Source organism: Sphaerodactylus townsendi, linkage group LG01 (genome assembly GCF_021028975.2).
Source record: "Sphaerodactylus townsendi isolate TG3544 linkage group LG01, MPM_Stown_v2.3, whole genome shotgun sequence".
Lineage (NCBI taxonomy): Eukaryota > Metazoa > Chordata > Lepidosauria > Squamata > Sphaerodactylidae > Sphaerodactylus > Sphaerodactylus townsendi.
In genome coordinates this window covers 146,331,442-146,355,346 of record NC_059425.1, presented here as the reverse complement: position 1 = coordinate 146,355,346, position 23,905 = coordinate 146,331,442, and the positions used below count along the sequence as shown (strand labels likewise).

The 23,905-nt window shown below is 40.5% G+C and overlaps 1 protein-coding gene across 1 annotated transcript in view; it reads right to left on the bottom strand.

The window, feature by feature from the left end:
• Positions 1-23,905, bottom strand: part of LOC125432636 (protein eyes shut homolog) — a 300,627-nt gene that overhangs the window by 254,329 nt on the left and 22,393 nt on the right. The window contains exon 2 of the mRNA XM_048496405.1: positions 15,537-15,649. Within this exon, the coding sequence (XP_048352362.1) occupies positions 15,537-15,649 (113 nt within the window). The remainder of the gene's footprint in view (positions 1-15,536; positions 15,650-23,905) is intronic.

The window sequence follows — 23,905 nt, the reverse complement described above, 5'->3', positions numbered from 1 at the left end:
TAACGTTGAGTATTGGGGGCAGATAAAAAGGATAGGTACAAGAATTTCAGGCATTTTCGTACAATAGGGACAGACTCTGTCATGAGTTGGAATATTCTATAATCAGCCATGGAACAAAGCGGTGGGGAGTGCATTACATCTGGCCCTTGTTATTATCTGCCTATATTTGGGCTCTGTCAAAAAACATAGATATTTTGCCATCTGCCCTAGTTTGGGCTGAATGCCAAGACAGAGAGGAGAACAGGTCTTCCTGGCTTGGCTTATAAGAAATTGTTGATCAAAAAGCCTCTTTTGATAGCACTCAGGATCTCATTTTGGGGAAGCATATGGATGGCCTCTAAAGATAGGCCAAGATAATTTGGTTTTTATGAGTGACCACCACTCCGAAAATTGTAAATCTGGAAACGCTATAGACTGTTGGATGCCGTGTTAAAACACAGTCTAATACAAAACTTAAATATAAGCATCCAGGCCCTGGTTTCTAGAATATGGTGTCCAGATTCCAGGCACAGGTCTGCATATGGTACACAGTGGGGCACCTAACAATTCAAGAAGTATCACAAACTATAAAATAACTGAAAAAAAGAAAAAACCTGGTCCGGACAGACTTTCAGCAATATATTATAAATGCTTGAAAATGAATCTAATGTTATCCTTGCAAAAAGTCATGAATGAAATTAGCAGAGAGAAAATACTACTGCCATCATGGTAAGAAGTTTATATAATACTGATCTACAAAGGAGGAAATGATCCATCATTAGCACAATCTTATAGACCTTTTCATTATTAAATGTGAATTATGAATCCTTTACTTTAATAATCAGGAAAATTTAAGAAGGTGTATAGTAAAATTAATACTTGAGGACCAGACAGGATTTGTTCCAAAAAGATACATGAAAGAAAATGACGATCTTGCACAGCTTCTCCTACTTCCTGCTCTTTGTTCCTCTAAAGACTCCCATGTGAATACCACAGGAATTCGGCTAATCAAATTTGCTATTAAATTTCACAAACTATGGTTAAACCATCTCAATCATCAGAGGAATGCAGACTGTTTCATCTTGGTAAGCCCCCTGGGTTCCAGTGTGATTGATTATATTTTAATGTCACCTTATTTATACCAGTTCGTTACTTCTTTTAGTGTTGGGAACTTATTGCTTAGTGATCTTATACCACTAACACTAATCTTCTAAAATGAGGCAAGGGTTGGTGAGGACTATTTCCTTAAATCCAAATCCCACAAAATAACATGGTCCCCTCATGTGGCAGCTGCCACAGAAGCATTGCTTAGCTCCCCTATAATAGTTGAACTAAAAGATGATATAATACGGGCTGATACCCCAGAACTGGGAATATATCATTTCGAACAATTAACCTCTGGCCTAGTTGGAAAATTACAGGCCATTTCTTCGACTAAACCCAAGGCTCCCAAGTGCAACAGAGAATGGTTTGATCACTACTGTATTGAACGTAATAATCTAATTTGGTCACTCTATAGAAGGTATCTCGGAACTGGAGTTACTCAGTAACATCACTCGACTAAAACGAAAGTTTCAACTTATAGTCCAACAGAAACATAAAAATGTTATTGAACACCAATGAAATCAATTATATCAGGCCACTTCAACAAATAACAGCAAACAATTCTGGCAGTTAGCAGAGGAGCCCATACTTACGGTATCCAGGCCTCACATATTTCATTAGATAGTTGGTTCAGTTACTTCTCAAGCCTTTTCAATGTGGGTACAACTGAGTATTCTGACCCCACTATAGGACTAGCAGAGTCACGGTTAAACCTCAAGGAGTGATCTGCTTAATCAATGGTCTGAAAAGAGGCAAAGCTTCAGGCCCAGATGCTATAATACCTGAAATGCTCAAATCTTCCCCAGAATGGTGGGCTACACTTTTGGCCTTCTTATTCACCCATGTCAACAACACAGGTCTCATTCCAAAGGAGTGGTTATTAGCTATAATTGTCCCTATATTCAAAAAGGAAGATGTCACTTATCCCTTGAACTATCGCCCCATCAACCTTCTTTCAGTTATAGGTAAATTATATGCAAAATCACTATTTGAAACTGGAGGATTGGGTCAAACAAACAGAAGTAATAGGTCTGGAGCAAATAGGTTTTAGCAAAAATAAATTAACACTTGACCAATCATCAGTTCTATCACATCTAGCCAATAAATGCATAATCCATGACAACCACAAACTTTTTGTTGCTTTTCTAGATTTAAAAGGAGCGTTTGACTCCATCTCAAGAGAATTACTCTGGAGTAAACTGTTGGCCCTGAAAATTGATTCCTGACTATAGTTGTTCATAAAACTACTATATACTTGCACTAGTTGCAAAATAAGATGTGCAACAAATGGGCCCCTTACACATAGCATTCCTACAACTAGGGGAGTCAAACAAGGTTGCACATTGGCCTCCATTTTGTTTAATATCTTCCTTAGTGACCTAGTGTCAGCCCTCTTAAAGGTCAATGGGAATGCTCCTAAATTGAGCTCAAAACATGTGCCTGCTCTACTGTATGCAGACGACACTATTCTCCTTTCATGCACTAAAGTTGGCCTCACCCATCTCCTGAACTGCTGTGCCGAATACTATAAGACAAACTCGAAATCAACTATGAGAAATCTAAAACATTGATATTCTCCAGACAATTTACCAGACACACATGTATTATTAACAAAAGACCTATAGAGCAACTCAAACAGTTCAAATATCTGGACATTACTTTCACCAGTAATCTCAATTGGGCAGTACACAGAAAATTGGCATGCTGCAGGCAACAATAGTGCTCTAGCAATCCAGCACTTTTTCTTCAACTCGGGCCACCAATATGTACCATCTGCATGAAAAGTATTTAATGCTAAATGTGGATCCCAAACCCTTTATGGAACACCGATTTGAATTGGAGCTGTAAATACACTTCAGTCCCGTTTCCCCCCCCCCCCCACAAAATCATGGGCTTACCAAATTGTGCTCCATATGCAGCTCTAATGTTTAGAACTTGGGCAAATATCTGGTGTCTCAATGGCCTGGGTGAGGACTGTTCAATATTGGTTGCTCTAGTTTACTCTATCTGATGCTCTCTGATTCTGTGGTATCCAGATGGATGAAGCTAGTTGAAGAAAAAAATGGTACCATCTCTCATTAGAGTCATTATATTCTCTTACTCTATCCGAGGCATATAGCTGTTTGAGAACTAAGCTTTTAGGACATGAACATTGAGACGTGATAGTTGCCACAAGGAAAATGTGTTCTTCCTTAACCCTGCTCATTCCTTTTGAACAAGGGAACATAGCTAACTATCTCTTCTGGCTTGTAAACCCAAAATAAAGAAGAGCTAAGACACTTCCCCAATTTAACATAATGCCCTTTATGCTTCTCTATGGTAGATACCAACAAATAGATAAGCAAAGGAGACTATGTCCATGTAATTCTGGCCAAGTAGAGACACTTGATCACACTCTCTTTCATTGCGCAAGATTTGCCAAAGTTAGAATGAACCAATCCTCCCTCACTTCACTCCTATATAATCAATTAACTGCAGATTCCTCTAATCTTGGACAACCTTGATCCCATTGTTTGTGAGAATGTAGCGAAATTTCTGTTAAAAGTTATAGATATAAGCCTAGATGGATACTAACTTTTAAATAGTTAGCAATATTATATTAATATTGCTAGCAATATTTATACAATTGTCATTGATATTTTGTTTGCCAATTGAGCTTTTTAAGCTGAAGTAATGTGTTTTAGCTCATTGTGTATTTTATAATTATTATTGCGTCATCTTGTATATGCCAATAAAGGCTTTACTTACTTACTTAACTCAAGCGGGCAAAAATGGTGGTGCAGCCTATTGTGCTGCACACAGCACTTTCATGGAGGTAGGGGAGAATCACTGTTTGGTTGATGGCCCTGGCACAGCAAGCCTCTTAGGAGGCAGTTTAGCTGCACTGTGGCTGTGCTGTCTCCAGCCATGGTGCAGCAACCCCCTTTGTATTGCACTGCCCATCTCCACAATACTAGTTGAAGGATGCCTGAACTGAGAATGGAAAGAAAGGTCATTAATTGGGCTCTGTTACTGCAAATCAGTTGTTAATCAGGTCGATCCTATTATGACCTACCATTTGAATCCTAGCTTTGCTTCTAGGGCATGCAAAGACCAGACTTCCCCCCCCCCCCACCGTCTTTGATTGCTAAATTTTGAGAATTGCTGACATATCTTTTAAAAACAAGGGATGTGCTGCTTTCTATCTAATTAGCATATCAATTTATACCTTATAAAATGTACCTGATGACAATCCCTTCAGCTAGTAAACAATAATTTACTTCTAGCATCCGTTATGAATCCTTTATCATTAAAGTACATCTGCATCTGATAGTTTCTCAGATGTGCATGATTGGCTGTGCTCCAATGTGCTTTTGATCCCCTATGGTTCATATTATGTCCATCTTCAGCCTGCGCTGTCTCCTGCCCATCTGCTCGGCAGATGCAAGAGATGGGAAACAGAAGCCCCAGACTGACAAAGTACTAGATTCTTCTGCAGTGCATCTATTACTGTTCTTACAACTTCTCATAACTTTAGTCTTAGCATAACAAAAGACAGAAAGGAATATTTCTTAAACGTCAACCGAAAAAGTTATTCTGTGTTGGTTTGACATATTGCGGGTAGTCCATCATTTCCAGCACGACTGCATTAGTATAAATTGCCATCATGTTTTGAAAACTGGAAGAAAGTTGCCTTATATTCAATCTCTTTTTTCCAAGTTGTTTTAAATACTGCTCAGGAAAAAGCAGATTTGGGGGAGTTTGACAAGAAAAAATTAATCAAAAGGCGGGGGCAATGAGGATTAACCCCCTTCTCCCACTTCCTTACTGTCAACTGTCCTATTTTGGAGATATGTTTATTGGAGTAGTCACCATCAAACTGACATTATATACAGCCATGCTGTCACATGCATTATGAACCTCAATCTTCTTCTCAATGTAAAAGAACGGACCCTCCACACCTTCCAATATCACCAAGACCGGGAAACCTTTCATTGGTTAGGCTTGTCAGATTTTCCAGTTCTTTTCACCTCATAAGCATAAGCATTTAAGCATAAGCATTTTATTGTCATTGTGCACGCACAACGAAATTTACAGCAGCATTCCTCGATGCACACAATTTCAGACTCATACAATTTCAGACTCATGCAATTTCAGACTCATACATCATCATCCTCCACCCATCCCTACATAGCCCCAAATACATCAATATGAAGCAGCGGAGTTTAGCATAGCCACAGCTCTAGGAGTAGAAGCTGTCTCTAAGCCTCTTTATTCCCTGATTCTGAGGCCCTGTATCGTCTGCCAGATGGTAGCAGTTTAAAGAGAGTGTGCTGGATGAGGCAGGGTCCCCTTAGGAACTATTTTGGGCTTTATTTAGACTTCGGGCATTATAGATTTCTTCCAAGGAGGGAGAGGGCGGCCGATGATCCTTTGTGCAGTATTGATCACCCTTTGGGCGCCTTCCTATTCGCCACTATTGCAACCTGGAGAACCATACACAGATGCAGTAGAGTTAGGACACTCTCTATAGCACAGCGATGTTAAGGACACCAAGAAGTTTTTTCCATCTGGTTATTTGCTTCCTTAAAAGTACAAGAAAGTACAGTCTTTGCTGAAAGGCTTTCTTAACCACAGCGGTAGTCTGTACTCCCCGAGTCAAATCCTCTTTAATCCTAGCGCCCAGGAATTTAAAACTAGCCACCGGCTCCACTTGATCTCCATTTTATGGTCAAGGGGCTGAATTTCCTGAGCTATTCCTTCCTATAGTCCACTATAGGCTCCTTTGTCTTGTTAGTGTTAAGAACCAGGTTATTTTCCCTGCACCATGAAGGCAGTCGGTCCACTTCATTCCGATAGGAGGCAGACTCATCCCCTCAGAGATAGGCCCCACCACCCGTTGTTGTCATCCAGCAAAATTTGATAATGGTGTTACTATGAGTAGACAGGGCTGTCCATATGTACAAAGGGTGAACAGTAAAGGGCTCAACACACAGCCCTGTAATGAAGCGTTTCCCCATATTTAGAGTAAGAATTGAGGAAACCGATTTCCCCAGTCTACAACCCTCTCAGAGCACGTCCAGACAAGGAAAGTCCCCTAATCCACAAACAGATTGAATGTGAGAGTCCAAGATCCACAAGTTTTGTCACCAGTCTTTGTGGCGAGATTGTATTAAATGCGGAACTAAAGTCCGCAAAGAGCATTCGCACATAATTCCCCTGCTGTTCCAGATGCGTCAAAGCTGTGTGGAGGCTAATGGCAAGGGACCGAGCTGCTTATAATATGGTAGTATTTAGTGACAAGAAGCACTTTCCCTCAGTCCTGTAATTATCCCAGAAGGTGAAGGAAGCCTGTTATTTTTTTTTAAAAAAAAACTTCCTTGGTAAGCCTCTTTTATAAGGCAAAACAAAATAATAATACTAAGGCAGAGATTTATTTTACAACAGAAGAGATGGGAATGGGAGATGAATGAGGTAGCAAGAGTATATATTTATAACGAGATCTTTGCCAGAGAAGCAGTATTTGTTTTCCGGCACAGACTGCAATAAGTTTTGTCAGTTTTAGTAAGCACAAAAGTTCCTCAGATAGTACAGTTACTTTGATTTCAGATGGTACTCTGACAAATGGATAAACACACTGGGTTCTAACAGGCTTGGTACATTTACTTCAGAACCCTCATTCAGCCCTCACAGAAAGATACCCCCCAAATAATCATTAAAAAAGGAAACTTAAAGCAACACCTCATGTAACAGACTAAGTGGTCTTTGGGATTCTTCTTCCCTCCCTGAAAGATCTATCACTTCTTAGTTTTATATATGTCCCTCAGCCTGGGCGCTTAACAACCTAACCTAACCACCTAGTCCTGATCTGAGGTATTATGTTTTGTCAAAGCAAAGGTTAACAGCTCTTTACTTCAGGAACTTCAAAACTCCCAAAGCCTCTCAGATTGTTTTACACATGGAGAAATCCTCCTCTCTCTCTCTGTTATCAAATCTTCTATGACCAATCAGAGTGAAGGGTTGCCTCAGTCAAACAGGTGGCTTCCCTGTTCCCAGGTGTCTATGTCTCACTCTGGATGTAAATGAACTGACACTGACAGACCTGAACTTTTAAAATTAACTTTTAAAACACACTTTTTTTTCTGTAGTCAGTCACAGATGCTCTATCAGTGTTTTGCTTTATTCAACTCAGCTGCTTTGTACAGCTTGCTCTGTGGTCGATAGAGAAGCCCTGTTCACACGTCTGAGTCAATATACATGCAATCTGTGTACAATGTACAGTTGAAAGTTCTTTATATATGCATTGAGTAATTCTTTCATTACAGTAATTTTTACATTATGTTGGTGCAGTCACAAGTGGGCAGTCCAGGGTGGGCAAATTCCCCTCTGTAGCTGGCACAGCCCAGCACCAACATGGATGCCCACCCTCCCAGTGCATAGGGCAAATGCAGCAGCGGGAGGCATACTTACCCCTGCGGCCAGGTGTTGCAAATGCTCCATGGTACTCGATCTCAAAGCTGCCTTCATTGTCCAGGAGGCTACACCTGCGCAAAATACTGTGACAGTGTGGCTGGGGATGTTCCAGGATGTTCTTAGTCAGCCTCCAGTGCCTGACTGGCCTTGTGCGCCAACGGAGTCACACTATGATTTTCGTGGCGTATCTCTATTCTCCTTGATGGGGGATTCTTCAGAGGGTTAAAAAAAATCTTTTCAGGCTTTCTGTACTGTGGAAAAGCCCTGCGGAGTGGGTTGTCTGTATTGGGCTTTTTAACCCCTGTAGAGCCAGCTCTGTTTGGATTGGGCTCTTTCACCCTACATTTACCCAGGTATTAGTCACTGCTTTCATTTACAAAGTGAACATGTATGAGTTCATTCTTACAATCAGATATATACACACATAAGCAACTAGTGTATGTATTAGGGTTGTCAACCACCAGGTAGGGTACCAGAATGGCAATTGACCTCCAGATGACATAAATCAGTTCCCCTGGAAAAAAATGACTGTTTTGGGGTGTGAACTACATGGTATTATACCCTGCTAATGTCCTTTCCCTCCCCAGACCTGTCCTCTCCAGGCTCCACCCTTGAATGTGCAGAAATCACCCAATCCAGACAATCTGAATGTGCATTAACTGTTACACATGAACAAGGCTGCGAATGAGGTCTCTAAAATAGGGAAGACCACTGAAGCCACTGCTGTTGGTCACACTGAATGTGACACATAACTTTCTTGACTACATGTAGTAGAAGCTGCTAACATGTATAATGGGAAGGGGGGAGAAATTCATTTGGCACTGAGAGCCACGTTGCACCTTGCATACTAAACAGGAATCTTCAAGTGGTCAGTCTGTACTATTTAAGGGTCAGTTATCTATTTGTATCAAACATTCTTGCTGAGATTTTTATGCATGCAAAAGAATTAAACCGATATAAGTATGACAATGGTCCATTTTAGGATTGCATATCTTTAAACATTGTACATGTAATTTGTACTGGACTATGATATAAAATGAAGAAAATATGCAGTTTGTTGAACAGAATTTTTTAAAGAAGTAGAGCAAACAGTCTTCCAAAGGTTAATGAACTGCATATAGAGTTTGTTTTTGAACGCTCTCTAAATTCGGCACACGCGTCAGCTTGCCTTTTGATATTTTATAATCCAAACAGTCTAGTTATAGAAATGGCAGGACATATTTGAGTAAATTCCAAACCACTTCAATATTCATAAGTTTAAAATATACTCACAAACCTTTACCTTAAAATGAGGTGGGGTTCATGAATGTTGGCTGACTTTGATTTAAGCAAGCTGGAAGAATAATCAGACAGCTATAACTCACCAGATAGATTGAACAGAGATAATATAAACTGGGAGAAAACTGAGAGAAGCCAGAGGTAGAAGAGATGAGGGTGGCGAGAATACGGCAACGGTTCTCTTTTTTAAAAAAAAACACAGCTGCATTATAAGCAATTTTTGTGCTTAGAGAAGTATATTATTGCAATATTTAGAAGTAACAGTGTAGAATTTTGCATGAGTCAGAGGCCACAAACAAAGAGAACAAAAGTTGCTGTAGTAAAACTTCAGTTCTCTGTGTTCAAACCATCCCTGTTTCTTGATCCTCTAAAGTAACTGATTGGCTACTGTTGAAATAACATGCTGCACTAGATGAACGGCTAGTCTAATCCCAGGACTCTTCTTGTATTCTTAAGAAATAACTACATTTGGAACTTATGCCCTGTTACACAGAAAGAGAAAAAGGTAACATTTTTCTCTCTTGGCCTAAGGCTGCATTGACATACTGGTGAACCCTGGTTAAAATTAGTATTCCCATTCCTTACCTTTTTAAAAGGAAAAATGTCTGGAAATGTGGCCTATGATTTTAAAAAGTTTGCTTTATAATTCAACTAGTTCAGCTTAGCATCTAGAAGAAGACCTGGTTTAATTTATACCCTCTTTTTCTCTACTTAAGGAGTCTCAAAGCACCTTCCCACTCCACAACAGTCACCTTGTAAAATAGATGGGGCTGAGAGAGTTCTGAACGAACTGTGACTACCCCAAAGTTACCCTTGTGATCACCCAAGGCTTCACGTGTAGGAGGAGGGAAACCAATCCAGTTCACCAGATGAGAGTCTGCCACTCATGTGGAGGAGTGGGAAATCAAACCTGGTTCTCCAGATTAGAGTCTGCCACTCTTAACCACAACACCACACTGCCTCTCAGGTTGCTAACCTGCAGGAGGTGGCTGGTGATCTTCAAGGATTAGAACTGATTTCTGGGCAACAGAGATCAGTTCATCTGGAGAAAATTGTGGGTTTGGAAGGTGTCCTCAATATATATTGGCTTCATTTGCCAACAGTTATTTTTACAACATACCCACATTGATTGGCAATATAGTACTCGACACCTTCCGGTTGACTACATGATTGCTGTTTGGTGGGATCATCCATGTGATTAATTAAGGAACAAAATAACGCATCAATGGCACAATGGCACAAAAGAAGCATCAGAAATGGCAAGCAATGACAGGTACCAGGTTTTTCAAAAAAGTGAACATTGTAAAGATTTATGTTTTTCTCATAATATATTTTGACACCTGAAATACATGTCTGTTATCCCTCCCCCTCCCTCCCCCCACTACAAAAAGAAAACAAATAATGAACTTTTGATGCAGGCATATTCTACATTTCAAGTTAGCAAAGCAATAAACTGCTCATAAGTAATCCTTGGCTTTCTTTTTATTTACATGCTATAACCTTATTGCCTTGATATTAAAATCATATACCTATACTTATATGTATTTTAACTACGAAAGACAGTTACATTTTAATAAAAGAAAGTGGATTGATGGTTAGATTTCATGTATTCATAAATAAAAATTTATGGCTGGGTAACCCAAAGATAGTGTTGTTAAAGAGAGAATTTCATTTTTTTAAAGATTCATTTTTTTAGATATAGTTGTTGATTAATCTTAATCTCTTTTTTTCCTCTTTTGAAATAGGGATAGCCTTTTCATTTCTTTTTGGTTTCTCTCTGAAGAGAAATCAATACTTCACTTTGTAACTTCAGCCCTTGCTGTTATGTTCTAGAGGGGGATGTTCCAGAAGGAGAATAGGAAAGTTTGGAAAAAACATTGCCTGCCTCTAAGCACTTGCATAGTGAAATCCTGAAATGCAGCAGAAAAACAGTGTTGCTTGCTGCTGCTGCACATCTAGTGGTCCTCCGTACAGACACATGTGTGACAGCATTTACACAGGGCCAACTGTGGAGCATTTTGATTGCAAAGTAAAAGCTTCAGCTGTATATGAAGTGCTCCCCACCCCCAGTCACATGCCTGGTCTAGCTCCTCTCCCTGCCCAGGCCATGTGACTAGGGAGGAGGGGCATGCTCTCTCCATAGATTGACCTTTGCCACCATGAGGAGCAGAGGTGAACGTGACTTATCTGATAGCGGAGCTTTTATTGAGGGTTGTCTGTAAACAGCTTTAGCTAGTTTTCTTTTCTAGTTTTTCTTTATCTAGTTCAACTTTGTGTAGCTTGTTTTCCTTTCTTCAGGTTAGTGAAAGATTACTCATAATAACAGATTAAGATTCTATACAGTTTTGGAGAGAGAAACCTTGGGAGAGTTCACAGAAGATTTTGGGATGCTGCCATACAAATATTCTCCTTACAAAGAAACCCATTGGGAACTTGATCATTTTATGGCAATTGAGTTGTACAAATTTCTCTTTCATATATTACTCCAAGAGCAAAGGAGGAGGAAGAGTACTTTGTCTCATTCTGCTTTTGGGATTCCTCAGGTACACCTGTAAATTACTTGTTGCGCAAGAAAGAGCTGGTGCATATGTAAAATATTGCACTTTTTCTGTATTTTCAAAAAGGATGAGCAATCACGCATATGAAATTTTTGTGAGGAAATGTGGAAGTTTTTTTTATTGTTTTGAAAAATTCAGCAAAAGTTGAGACTTATACCTACTGCCCTTTATGGATAATCCTTTGAAAATGCCAGTTTTAAATGCCTGATGAGAATTTAATATGGCGTGAGGATCTCTTCCTTGGTATATTTGAGATGTTTATCTGTTTTAAAACGTTGGAAATTTAATGTGAGAGTGTATTCAAAAGTGCAAGCCAATATGGGGTACAGGCAGTGGTGGGATTCAAATACTTTAACAACCAGTTCCGGTGGTAGAATTCAAATAATTTAACAAGTGGTTGTTTACAAGCACCATTTTAACAACCAGTTCTGCCAAAGTGGTGTGAACCTGCTGAATCCCACCACTGGATACATGTAACTGTAATGCCTCAGAATGCATATTACAGATCATTTTTCTAAAGGCACCGTCCTATTTTTTTTTTGGTAGGTGAAAAAGCATTTCCCTTGCTGCGCATACTTTCAAACAAATGATCTTTCATGTAGCACAGCTCTCTCTACCTACCCTGATCATGTGGGTCAGATCTTGGTAAAGGGGATCTAACAAATTTTTACACAAATTTAATGATACAAACAAACAAAAATATGCTGTTGTCACCTTTATGCAGGTAGGACAGCAACCTTTCTAACAAGTACATGAGAGGTGAAAATTCAAAAGGTGCTATTTACACAATGCTGAAAAAGAAATTCAGAGAAGGTTTACATTGAATTATTGTTACCACAGAATGTTTAAAAGGACAAAAATCGTGGCAACAGTAATAAATATTACATAGTACATTAGTAGAGGCTTGGTTAATATAAACTGCCCATCTTAATTCCTGTTTATCTTCTTACTGCAAGAAAAGTTCGTACATGAATGGAAAAGCCAACAGTCACAAACAGCTTCCATTCTGCTCTGAATGGACTTAAACCTACAGAAAAGCAGTTAACATTGAATAATGCAGACCCAATTTCACTGGTGATAAAGTTAGGACCATAAAAATGAGGATGTTAGAATTGGAGGAATAAAAAACATCTCACTTGCTGAATGCAGAGTGATGTTCTTGTTGTTTTAAAATAAATCACTGATGCTTTTAGAAACAGTTTTAAAATCTTGGCATCCAAGGTCTGCTACTGTAGGGCTTGCAAGAACTGCTTGGCATTTGCTAGATTCCAAACAAAATTACAGCCTTTGTTATAATGTTTGTATTACAAAAGAAATCATATGATAGAAACCATGTTGTGGGGAGACACATGATGGAGACAGCAATGTGAACCAGCATTGTGACAGCATTGTTGTGGGGAGAGACATGATGGAGACAGCAATGTGAACCAGCATTGTGACAGTATTGTTGTGGGGAGACACATGATGGAGACAGCAATGTGAACCAGCATTGTGACAGCATTGTTGTGGGGAGACACATGATGGAGACAGCAATGTGAACCAGCATTGTGACAGTATTGTTGTGGGGAGTGTGATGGAGACAGCATGATGTGCTGTAACTGACAGTAAAAGCTATTCAACTTACATTTGCTGCTGACTTAAATAATTACATGTTCCCATGATTATGCACACCTACTTAAGCGAATGGACTCATTATCCAAGTTTCCCATTTACCACCAAGCTATCATAGTAATGAAAGTTTCTTCACATAAACCATCAGTCATGGTTGTTTTGTTTTTTTAATTACTTTTATTAACTTGAACTGAATGTAATTATTTTAAAAGACAGAAGATGATGCACTGAACTGAGTAGGTGAATGGACAGGAGCATGTTTTGTTACACTTAATACATTTGAGGCAAATATATGCTGTCTGTTTTAATGCTTTGTCTGCTTATAAAAGCTACAGGTGTAACAGCGATGGCTGTAGAATCTCCACATTTGGCTGATTCCTATGGCTTTTGGGGATCATTGGCTAATTAGTTTTTTCTTCTTCTGCCAAATTCCTTCAGTAAAGTTTCTGGTTTTTCTCTGGTTCTTTCTTCCATAGTGACTTTAACAAGCAAAGGGCTTATCACATGATTTGGTACACTAGTTACAGATACTTTTAATGGCCAAGCTTAAAAGAAACAGGCATCGGTGCCTTAACATTCTATCAAATGGTGAGTGAATTGACTCCAGAGAATTGAATCCGATTTTCACTTCCAGGTATAGGGAAACTGCAGAAGAGACTTTCATTTTGAATTTGGCCAAAGTAGTCTCAAAATGTATTTACATTTCTAGCTGTGACCTGTTATTCTGGCAAAGCTACATAATTCTAACAGCTGCATAACATAGAGAAATCTCATGGAGCTTTCCACTCAAATATACCTCTCTCTTAAGCATCTTTTTTTTAATGAATTCAAGAACATAAAAGCTGTGCGAGAAATAAAGGTGACAGTCGTGCTCTCAGCTGGGAATGCAATTCTCTTCATGATGGTTGCCTAAAAGAACCAAGCATATCACTCTGCTGATTCCTGGGGTTATAATTGTGGTATGGGGTTCCATTTTCAATACCAATTAGTAATATTCTGTGAAATTGCTAATACGGAATTGGACCATGTCTCCCTTTTGAATGAGATCTAATAAATAAGTTCAGTTTCCAAATGAAACTATGTAGGTGTTGAACCATACAGGAACTGGTTTCCCACATACAGTTTAGCTAATTTCCACTATGCTAGCACAATGGTTTCCATGAAATAGTCTCAGTTATATGATGATGAATGTCAAATTGGGGAAGCTCGGAATATAGGTTCATTCAGATAAAAAAAAATCAAACCATTTTGAGCCAGGACTAGTTTCCGCTGGATTTGGATTGATCTTGAAAGTTTTTCCTTTTGCCATCCTGACTAGCCACTCCTGTTCTTTCCCAAGCAACACACTCCTACCTTTGCAAAGGTGTATGTGGGAGGGTAGGACAGCAAAAAGAAAAGCTTTTAAGAAGAACCAGAGGATGCTTCTTGTAAACCCATTCACTTCCTACCAGGGATTATGGGATTTATTATTTTATTTGACTCCCAAACTGAATTAGGATACACATACTCTCCTCCTATAAAGCCCTTAGGGATTTTCCTGGCAGAAAATTGTGGACATGACTTTCGATTGGCAACTAACATGAGGTCCTACAAGGATCCTTCTCTCACACTCTTCACAATGTTTGTTACTTGGAAATGGAAGAGGGGCATGCACTTCACCCATTTGTTATAATTTGTTAGCATTCCTTCAAAACCTTTGAGACCCTTGAAGTTTTAAGCTGACGCATATATAAAGGATACAGAGCTTCCAAGAGATTTAGGAGGAAGGGAAGAGTTTTTAGCATATCTGTGCTTGTTTACATCCAGAGGCGGAGCAAGGGGAAACTGAGCCAGGGGTGCGCTGTGCACGCACACCCTAGCACTGCCTGCAATACCTCAAGCTCCCTATTTTCCCTGGGTGCACCTGGAATACTCCCACCCCTGCCATGCCCCCTCCACAAACCCACAAGCCATACCTTGTCCACGGCTCTGGCTACAGGGCATCTGCTACTACCCCCCGCCCTATTGGTGCTCCAGCCACTGTTTACATCTGATGCCTGCAAATGAGGCAATATAGTCTAATACAAGCGGACAACAGGCAGCAACAAGCCCACAACAATATAAAGGAACTTCAGGCAAATTTGCATCCTAGAAAACACAAGTGTTTCCATGCCATTTAATGTAATTCAAAGGCAGATTATCAAGCCTTTTGGCATTTCACACACCACATTAATGGAAATTCTAATACAATGAAGAGAAATATGTAGCAGCATCTTATTCTGTTCCTCTCTCCCTCCCCTACTTTATCTTCCATTTTCTTGCTCAAGCTACAATGCTTGAACTGCCACTGGGCAAAATCCCAGCATATGTAAATTGTCAGGCTTAATTGGACTATTCTACCCCACCCCCCTCTTCCACAAATGAAGATTAAAGCAAAATGAAACAAAAAGAGGGGATACTAAAATCATTCTTCTGCACACATTTCAAAGCTAGTTGAAAATGAAAGAGTTCTTGGAGAGAAGAAAATCTAAAGGATCAGTTTCTTGATCTGGAAAGACACAAAAGGTGATTTACCTGCAGCTGTCAATATTGTTTTTGTCCACAGCATTAGAGAGGGTGAAAGGTCCCAGATTATTGATTTCTGTAACTTCTATACAGCCTGTAAAATTGTAGACAGGTTCTGATACCTAAAGGGGATGGGTGGGTGAAAAGAGTAAGATTTCTATCACAGTTGTGATACATAGTACAAATAATCCTTACATTAAACACACTTTCTTGCCTTAGGGAATGTGCCCTGATTCTAGACATCAGCTGACCTTCAAACAGGTTACAGTGCTGTATACCAGCATTCTTTAATAGCATTTTTGAACAGGCCTTTGTTTGAATACTCACCTGAAAGATTTTTGAGCACAGAAAGCACTGCAGAAATACTAAGTACAAAGGAATAAGTATATTATTGTTAATATTTTAAAAGTTCTAAAGATTATCTCACAATGACAAGTTACCTACAAAAAAGGTAAGTTTTTGGTACAAACTAAGAATTTTGGTTATTTATAAATACGTTAGTTACAGATGCTGCCTTGTTCTAGGAGATATTGATTGCAAATTTCAAACAGTGCAAAATGGAACTATATTAAAATAAAGGGAACTCATCCAAGCACAGGAAAGTCATAATAATTTCAGTGGGAAAGCCTTAGTCAGGTGCTTAACTTTTCCATTGAAATTAATGGGTTTTAACTTTATCTGAATAATACTCATCAACATGTTAGCTCCATATGTTTTCTTGCCAGTCAACCACTCACTCAAATGTCTTACACAGATATTGAGAGAAATTACCATTCTGTAGCACTTCTAGTTTAGAAAGACTTTGCAATCTTTTCTTTCTGTATGCTAAAGTGTGTTAGTACTATTAATTAGTTAAGAAAATGCAGAGCAGCAAAAGCAATACTACCATCTTACTATACTGAGAAACAGTACTAACATAAAAAATACAGTTATAATCTTCAATACTTATCCAATTCTACTGTAACTACTTAATTAACCATGCTATTTTATGCAAATGATGTATTCTGTTACTATGGTGTCATTGTTGATGCCTTTCCTCTTTTATCCCAGGCAGTTCAGATCAGCGGCTGAACTGCTGCTGCTTTTTGTTTAGTTATGTTTATTACAGCTGGCACTAGGGCTCATTTTGTCAGGGCTGGGACTCTCGAGGCGAAGCAAGTGCTGTCAGCCTGGTCAGTACTATGGTAAGAAGGCAGACAGATAAGAAGAAAAACAGTTTTGTTCTCGCTGAAGCAACTAGGCCCAGAAAACCAAATCCTAGTCAGAGTTTGGCAAAACACACACATATACACAGAGTTTCAAGAAAAACAGAGGTGAAGAATAGAGGGAAATAGTAGTGGCCATTACAGGGAAGGTGATATTTATCAGTTCCAGAAGAAAGGTCTAAGGGAGCAGGTTTGAATGCCCACATTGGATGCAGAGGAAGGGCAGTGACATCTGAACTTCAGTGAAACTGAACTAAAGGCAGTTCAGGAACTAAAGGGCGAGGGACACTCAACTGGGAGGATTAGATATAGGAAAATTTGACCCTCTGGCAATGCTAAGAGGGGCAATCTTCCTGGACAAAAAAAGAGTCCCATTCTCAGGAGAGAACAATACAGTGGAAAATGGCTTCAATGAGTCAGAGCCAGGGAGAGTCCTTGATTAGGTGTAGGCAGAGTTGATGAATTTACAACTCAGGGTATTCCAATTAAAAGTAAGATTTGATGGTCCTCCAGTAGCTGGACAGGAAAAAAGTTACGATTTGATCTGCTAGGGAAGAAAGGAAACAGGACAGTTGAGGCAGAGAAGTGCTTGCATATCCTTTGGCAGTTTCCACATGGCCGGCTGAGCAGGGGTGCATCAGCATAGTTCAAGTTGATGCACCCCCAGGGGCCATTCGAATGAACGACCCCACTGGCTCCGCAGCTGGCGGCACAGCCTTCGCATGGGCTGCACTGTTCCCGAACGCCTCCTACCTCCTGCTGCCTTCCATCACTCTGTGGAGGCCAGGGGACACACCCCCATAGCCAAAGTGACGCCTCTGGGGTCAGAGGCCAGGAGGCGTGTCTCCTGGTCACCACAGAGTGACAGAAGGCAGCAGGAGGCGTTCGGAAGCAGAGCGGGAAATACGCCAGCTTCCACCTGGTGCCGTTTGCTTGGCACCAAATGGAAGCTGGCGTTTTCCAAAAAACCTTACTCGGGAAGCAAGGTTTAAAAACACTGTTTGGGAGGCAGAGAGCGACATTGCATCAATTTGGTGGCAGCACCAGTGCTAACGCTCCCCACAAACAGTGTTTTACCGGGCCGAAATCGGTGATTTGGCCCATGCAGAAACGGCCTTTGTGAACAAGAGGAAAAGTGTGGCTTTTCCAAGACTGTGCCTTTTGTTATCCAGATTGAAATGGCAGTGGTTTCAGGAAAGGTGTTGTTCACTGCTCTGCATACTTAATTAGGGAGTGAGATCAAGAGAAATGTGGAAAGCAGAACATCCTCTCCCATTAGTATCACAATCCAGAATAAAGATTTGCTATCCATCTTTATCTGAACTGTCTATGACACCAATACAGAAGTGACTGGAGGGATATGTCTCAGAAACTGCCTCCCCCCATCAGGACATGGACTTGCATGCCAACACATTCTCCCTTAGCATTGCTCCAAAATCTCCAGGAATTTTTCAAGCCAGACATGGCAATTGTAAATCATAGTCACAAAGAGTTTAGGGTACTAGGAGTACAGATACCTCCCACACTTTCTGCATTACTGCTGCCTGATGCAGCAGCAAGAGAAGTTTTGGCAAAAAAAAAGATGTTGCAGATACTTCTGGCTTCATAACCAGAAGTAAAATCACACGGATGGTCTAACAAACCTCCCAAATTTTATGGTAAAAATATAGATTTTGGCTATATTGCTAAAGCATCCAGGTAACATGTGAACTACATGAGATTATGTGGCAAGACATGAATTGCAGCATCACACATCACCACTTGATGGCTAGCCCAAGCCGCAGACATTCTCAAGAGTTACCAGTCTTTAGTTGTCAGCTTTTGCCCTAATTTTGTCCAACAACCCCAACTGGGGCATAGTTTTTAGGATTCCTGGTTCAAGACTCTCAGTTGCATACACATTTGCCTTACCCAAATTGAGTCAAACTGAAAAAAATCTCAATCGTCTCTGATTTATATAACTGACTTATCTTCCTCCTCTCTCCTTTTTTTCAGCTCATTCTTCTTGGCTGTTCTTGAATTGTTCTTCTGCTCATTGGTTTCAAACTACCTCCTTCCAACCACACACAGCTTTTAGTCTTGTTTCCTAGTCACTGGAAGTGTAAGAAACTGCATCAGGTCCAGATTCCCACTAGTGCTTAGCAAGATATATCTGGAAGCTTACAAGTAAGCCAGTGGTGGGATTCAGCAGGTTCGCACCACTTCGGCAGAACTGGTTGTTAAAATGGTGCTTGTAAACAACCAGTTGTTAAATTATTTGAATCCCACCATCGGAACTGGTTGTTAAATTATTTGAATCCTACCACTGAAGTAAGCCCTGAAGACCCTCCAGGGATAACCAATTATTCTTATCAATAAATTTCAGGTTTTAAAAACCTGAAAATTTTCAGTAAAGCTGAACAAAGCCAATACCAATCGACCTTATTCATCTTTTGAATAATTTTTTTCAGGTTTTTTAAAATCCGAAATATTTTAGTTCTCCCCACTGTGGCTTCTCTAGTCTACATGGACTTGAGAAGCACTATGGGAAGAACTGTGACTACTGTCATGAGTAATGCTAATAATAAACAAGTGTTTTATCTTGGGCCATTAGAATATTGCACTCATTCTTATGTACATAGCAGGGGTGCTGCAAACCTAGCAAAAAATTTGAATCCTATCCAAATTTCTTATGTTTGAAATGCCAGTTTTATGTTGAGCAAACACTTCATGTAGTCACTTCCATTATTTGCTCACAACTGAAAGTGAACAGTATTACAAGTCAGCTTGTGCATGTTCAACTGTGGTAGTGAGCTAGCCTAATAGCTACTATAGAGGCATGCTCACAATTTACTGGCCTGCTTGGATTATAAATGCCCTGGGGTCATCATGAGAAGGTCATGCACACTGTAACTCAGTTACATTATAGTGTATGTGATGCCTCAGTGCCTGCACAGATGGCAACATTAATCAGTTGGTGGCATTCATCATGCTGGCTCATATTCAGAACTGACTGGATCAAAATAAATTTCTTGAAAGCCATGCAAGAACACATAAATTCTCATTAATGCAAATAATCATAAACGTGTTCAGTTCTGGGATTCAGGCAAGAACCTAATATGCACCAAACAGGAACACTGGAGAGGCAACTTACACAGTCTCTTCTACCTACATACCAGCAGTAAACAACCAAGGAAACCACTTTCTTTGTAAGCAGAGAATTGCTCCTGTTGACTGTACTGGGCAAGTGGATTGGATGAGATTGAACAGGGGAAGGGTGATAGCCAAATCAAAGTGTTTGGAAACTGAACCCAACAAACACTGTCCTGCGCCCGGGGCGGGGTCCCCGCCGGGACCCCTGTTGCCAACCCGCCTTCCCCTGCCCGGATGCTGGAACTTCTGGCCTCACTCCCGTTGTCCGGGGAGTGGACTAAGTGGGTCAGCCGCTTTAGCCACAGCTTGAGCGGGCTGCCCACAGATGACCCAGGGCGCACAGGAAACGTGGGAGTGGAAGAGGGGAAGTTCCCCTGCCAGACTTTGGACTGCTGGCTGCCCCTCCCCTCTCAGTTCCTCCTCTGCACATGCACCAGCTCCCTCCTTGCCAAGTTCCTCCCCAAAATCCTCTCCTCTCCTGCCTCGGGACTCTCCCACCGTCGCCTCCCTTGTCCCTCTATCGCTTCTCCCTGTCCCTCTATCGCTTCTCCCTCTCCTTCCCAGACACGCATGCACACCCTCCTTCCCTCCTCCGTGTCTGGTCTGCCTCCCGTCATCTCTTCTCCTCTCCCTTTTATCTCCTCTGCTGTTTGCCGGCGGTTTAAGAATCCCGCCCCCGCACTCATCCCAACAGGGCTCAGCTGGCCCTGCGCGCGAGTCGGCACCGGCGGCGCCCGGCAGCGTCGCTCGCCGCGGCCGAGGCTCCCGCCCGCCTTCCCAGCCGGCAAGCGCCCGGGGGAACGCCCCCGTCCCCCGTCGTCACGGCGACCGGCCTCGGCGCGCTCCCGCCCTTCGCCGGCCCCACGAAGGGGTTTCCCTGCTGCTGCGGCGCCCTGCCCGGCGGGGGACGCCCCCGCCGGCAGAAGGTACGGGCGCGAGTCCGGGGAGGGGGTGGGGGAGTCCGGGGAGGGGGCAAGGGCTACCCCCGCTCCCGGACAAACACCAACATAGTCAAGAAAAATGGGCAAGGCTGAAGTAGGGGGATAGGCTGTTGACAATCTATGCAATTTCTAGTACCAAAATTGTAATGAAACAAGAAACCATTGCTGTGGAGCAGAAGTAAACAGGGTTGGCCAAGCAGTGCCAGGAAAACAATAGGGGTTTTGGAGACGGGAACATAAGGGGACACAGGTTGCATACACCATGATGTAATTTCCTTGAAAAACTAGAAGTGATGCAATGTTCCTCTAAAGATCACTGGAAACTCTATGGTAAAAACACAGCATTACCAACAATTCCCAGAATGATATGATATCAGTTCTGAGTTTCCTCTGAAAATGACATTATGCCATATAAAATGGCAGCATTTAAAAATGCTTAGAGTGACACATGAAGGTTGCCAGTGGGAGGTGTCCTAGTACAATAAGAGACCTGATAGCACTAGTAAATCTGGGCAAAGAATGCAAGAGTGATGGATCCATTATCCAATGCAAATATCACTGAGCCGACTTACTGTCCTTGGGCAGACAAAACCTTCTACTCTGTTATGACCCATATGGTTCACTTTTTTGCCATGGCTCTTTTATCTCGAGCAGTCACTATTCTCCCTTACATAAAATGTATTCCTACATTAAATAAAATGATTTTTTCAGCCATAGACTATGATGACTGACTGTGTTATTTAAAAAACACTATCTTTCGTTTTCCACGTTCCCCACCCTAACCTTCTTATGGTTTTTTATTATTTTTGACCTTCCTCATTTCAACATCACACAAGTGGTAATATTTCAGATCAAATTCTCATTCTTGTTAGAATAAGCAGTGAAACAATAGCTGTTGATAAACCAGTCAAGGGTCAAAAGCAGCATAGTTACGGAATTTTTATCAGCTGCTGTCTTCATCTGAGTTCTTTTCAACATTGCTAATGTCAAGTTAGTATGGGCAAAATCATCACCATAGCAACCTGAAATCTATATTGTACATAGAAGAGGAAATTAACAATGCAGCTTGGGAATGTATTAAAAAAAAGTAAGGGGAGGGGAAGAAAGGTTATCTGCATTTTTTGAAGACTGTATTCTTAGTGAATATTTTATGTTCTATCATGTTAGCCAGAAGACAGAAATCTACCAACTGAGTCCCTTATCACTTCCTCAGGATTTGTGATCAGTATATTTCAGAACATAATGGTTTTCCTCTCAGATGAAAATAAAATAGTTATGAGCATTGTCTTCTTGCCCTAAGCACCAATGTCTCACAAGCATTTCTGTCAAGCAACACTCACCCACATGGAGAGAACTAGGCTGAACGAACTGTGGAAGGAATACATATTTCAGGAGATGTTTATGAACAATGGCAGCTAATAGAAAGGAGGGAAAAGATTGAATACTTTTGTCTTTTGGGGAAAAATGTTGTAGAAGTGCTCCAAGACTTATATCAGTAATCAGAAGTTGTTACCCTACCATCAGCATTTTTCATCAGCATTTTTATACTGAATTCATCTCAGTACAGAGTATGGCATTGGGTGGTGGTGCTTGGCTTTGCTCTAACTTTGCCAGGTGTCAAAGCTGAAGTGTGCAATTCTGAAAGGTGATGCATAAGCCTCTATGGATGAAGGAGATAGTCAGAGAAACTGTATGTACTCCTGAAGTGATCTCCCCTAGACGGGATCACGTGGTAACACTCACTGTAGTGGTTTGCTGAAGTTGAGAAGCTGGAATTAGGGATAATTGCCATCTTTTCCAACTTGAGCTACTGACTCTCCTCTGGAGGAAACATTGAAGCCATGTATCCCTTTTGGATGGAATGTAGATATAAAGAGATTGAAAGAGGAGTCCATATCCTGCTGCTGTTAAGCACAACAAAAATCAGGAGATCTTCCTAAGAGGTATGGAATTATGAGCAAATGCAGAATGTAGAAAAAAGTTTAAATAAGGCTACACTAAAAGATATTTCCAGAGGAAAAGGCATCAGAATGAGACAGCCAATTTAAGGCAAAAAAAATTCTAGATCTATTACCCTCTCAGTTGCGGGTTATCAAAACAAAACTGGAAAAGAAAAGACCTTAGAAATACATCAGCAACCAAAGACAGTCAAGAATTTGATCCCTGCATCAGGAAACTGTGGAAACAGTGACATCTCATGGGCAATGGCATCTACTAGAAAGGGACCTGTGAGATGGCCACAAATCTTAAGAGCATATCTGCCAGTATGTTAAGTCTGAGGGCAGAAATAGACTTTCTGAAAAACTCTGTCACTAACAATATTCCCAAGATGATGTCTGAACTTATAAAATATGTTAAAGAAATGAAAGTTGAATTCCAAAAATTAGCACAAATAGAAGAGAAGTTGGTTTAAGAACAAGATGGAAGTGAAAACTTTAAAACAAGATGTGGATTCTGCACAATCAGAGGTTAAAATACATAATTTAACCATTCTTCAACTGAAATGTCAAATTAAAGAGAAGTCCTTGAGACTTAGAAAGGTACCAGAGGATCCAAATCCAGCAAAAGCACTGAACAAGAAAATTGCCTCAGTCATGGCCAATCATTTGAAGATCAAAGATGAAATAGAATCAACAATTGAAAAAAATAGAGTCACATCAAAAATCCAACAGTGAAAGGACTGTATAGAGACATCATAATCTGTTTCTGCTCTAAAGAAATGGCAGATCAGATTTTGGAAACTAAGGAAATCAGCAATCACAATAGAAGACAAGGACATCATCATGATGACGGAGATTCCTTTAAGAGTCTTACAGAAAAAGAAAGATTGTGCAATTTTGGTGGGCACTTTAAGAAGACACCAGATAAGATTTTCATGGAAAGGAGTTTTCTTCACTTACAAGGGACAACAGCAAACAATTACTTCAATAACAAGTGCCAAAGAGAACTTCAAGAAAATGTTCTGCAATATCAATTAATGATCTAACAAAAGGGGGAAGTAAATGGGTTTATTAGAGATCAATGATAAAGTTGGGATGATAAATTCAGATAGAAGGTTAAAAGAAGGGAGATAAGGGAGGATAATTTATGTTTAAAAAAT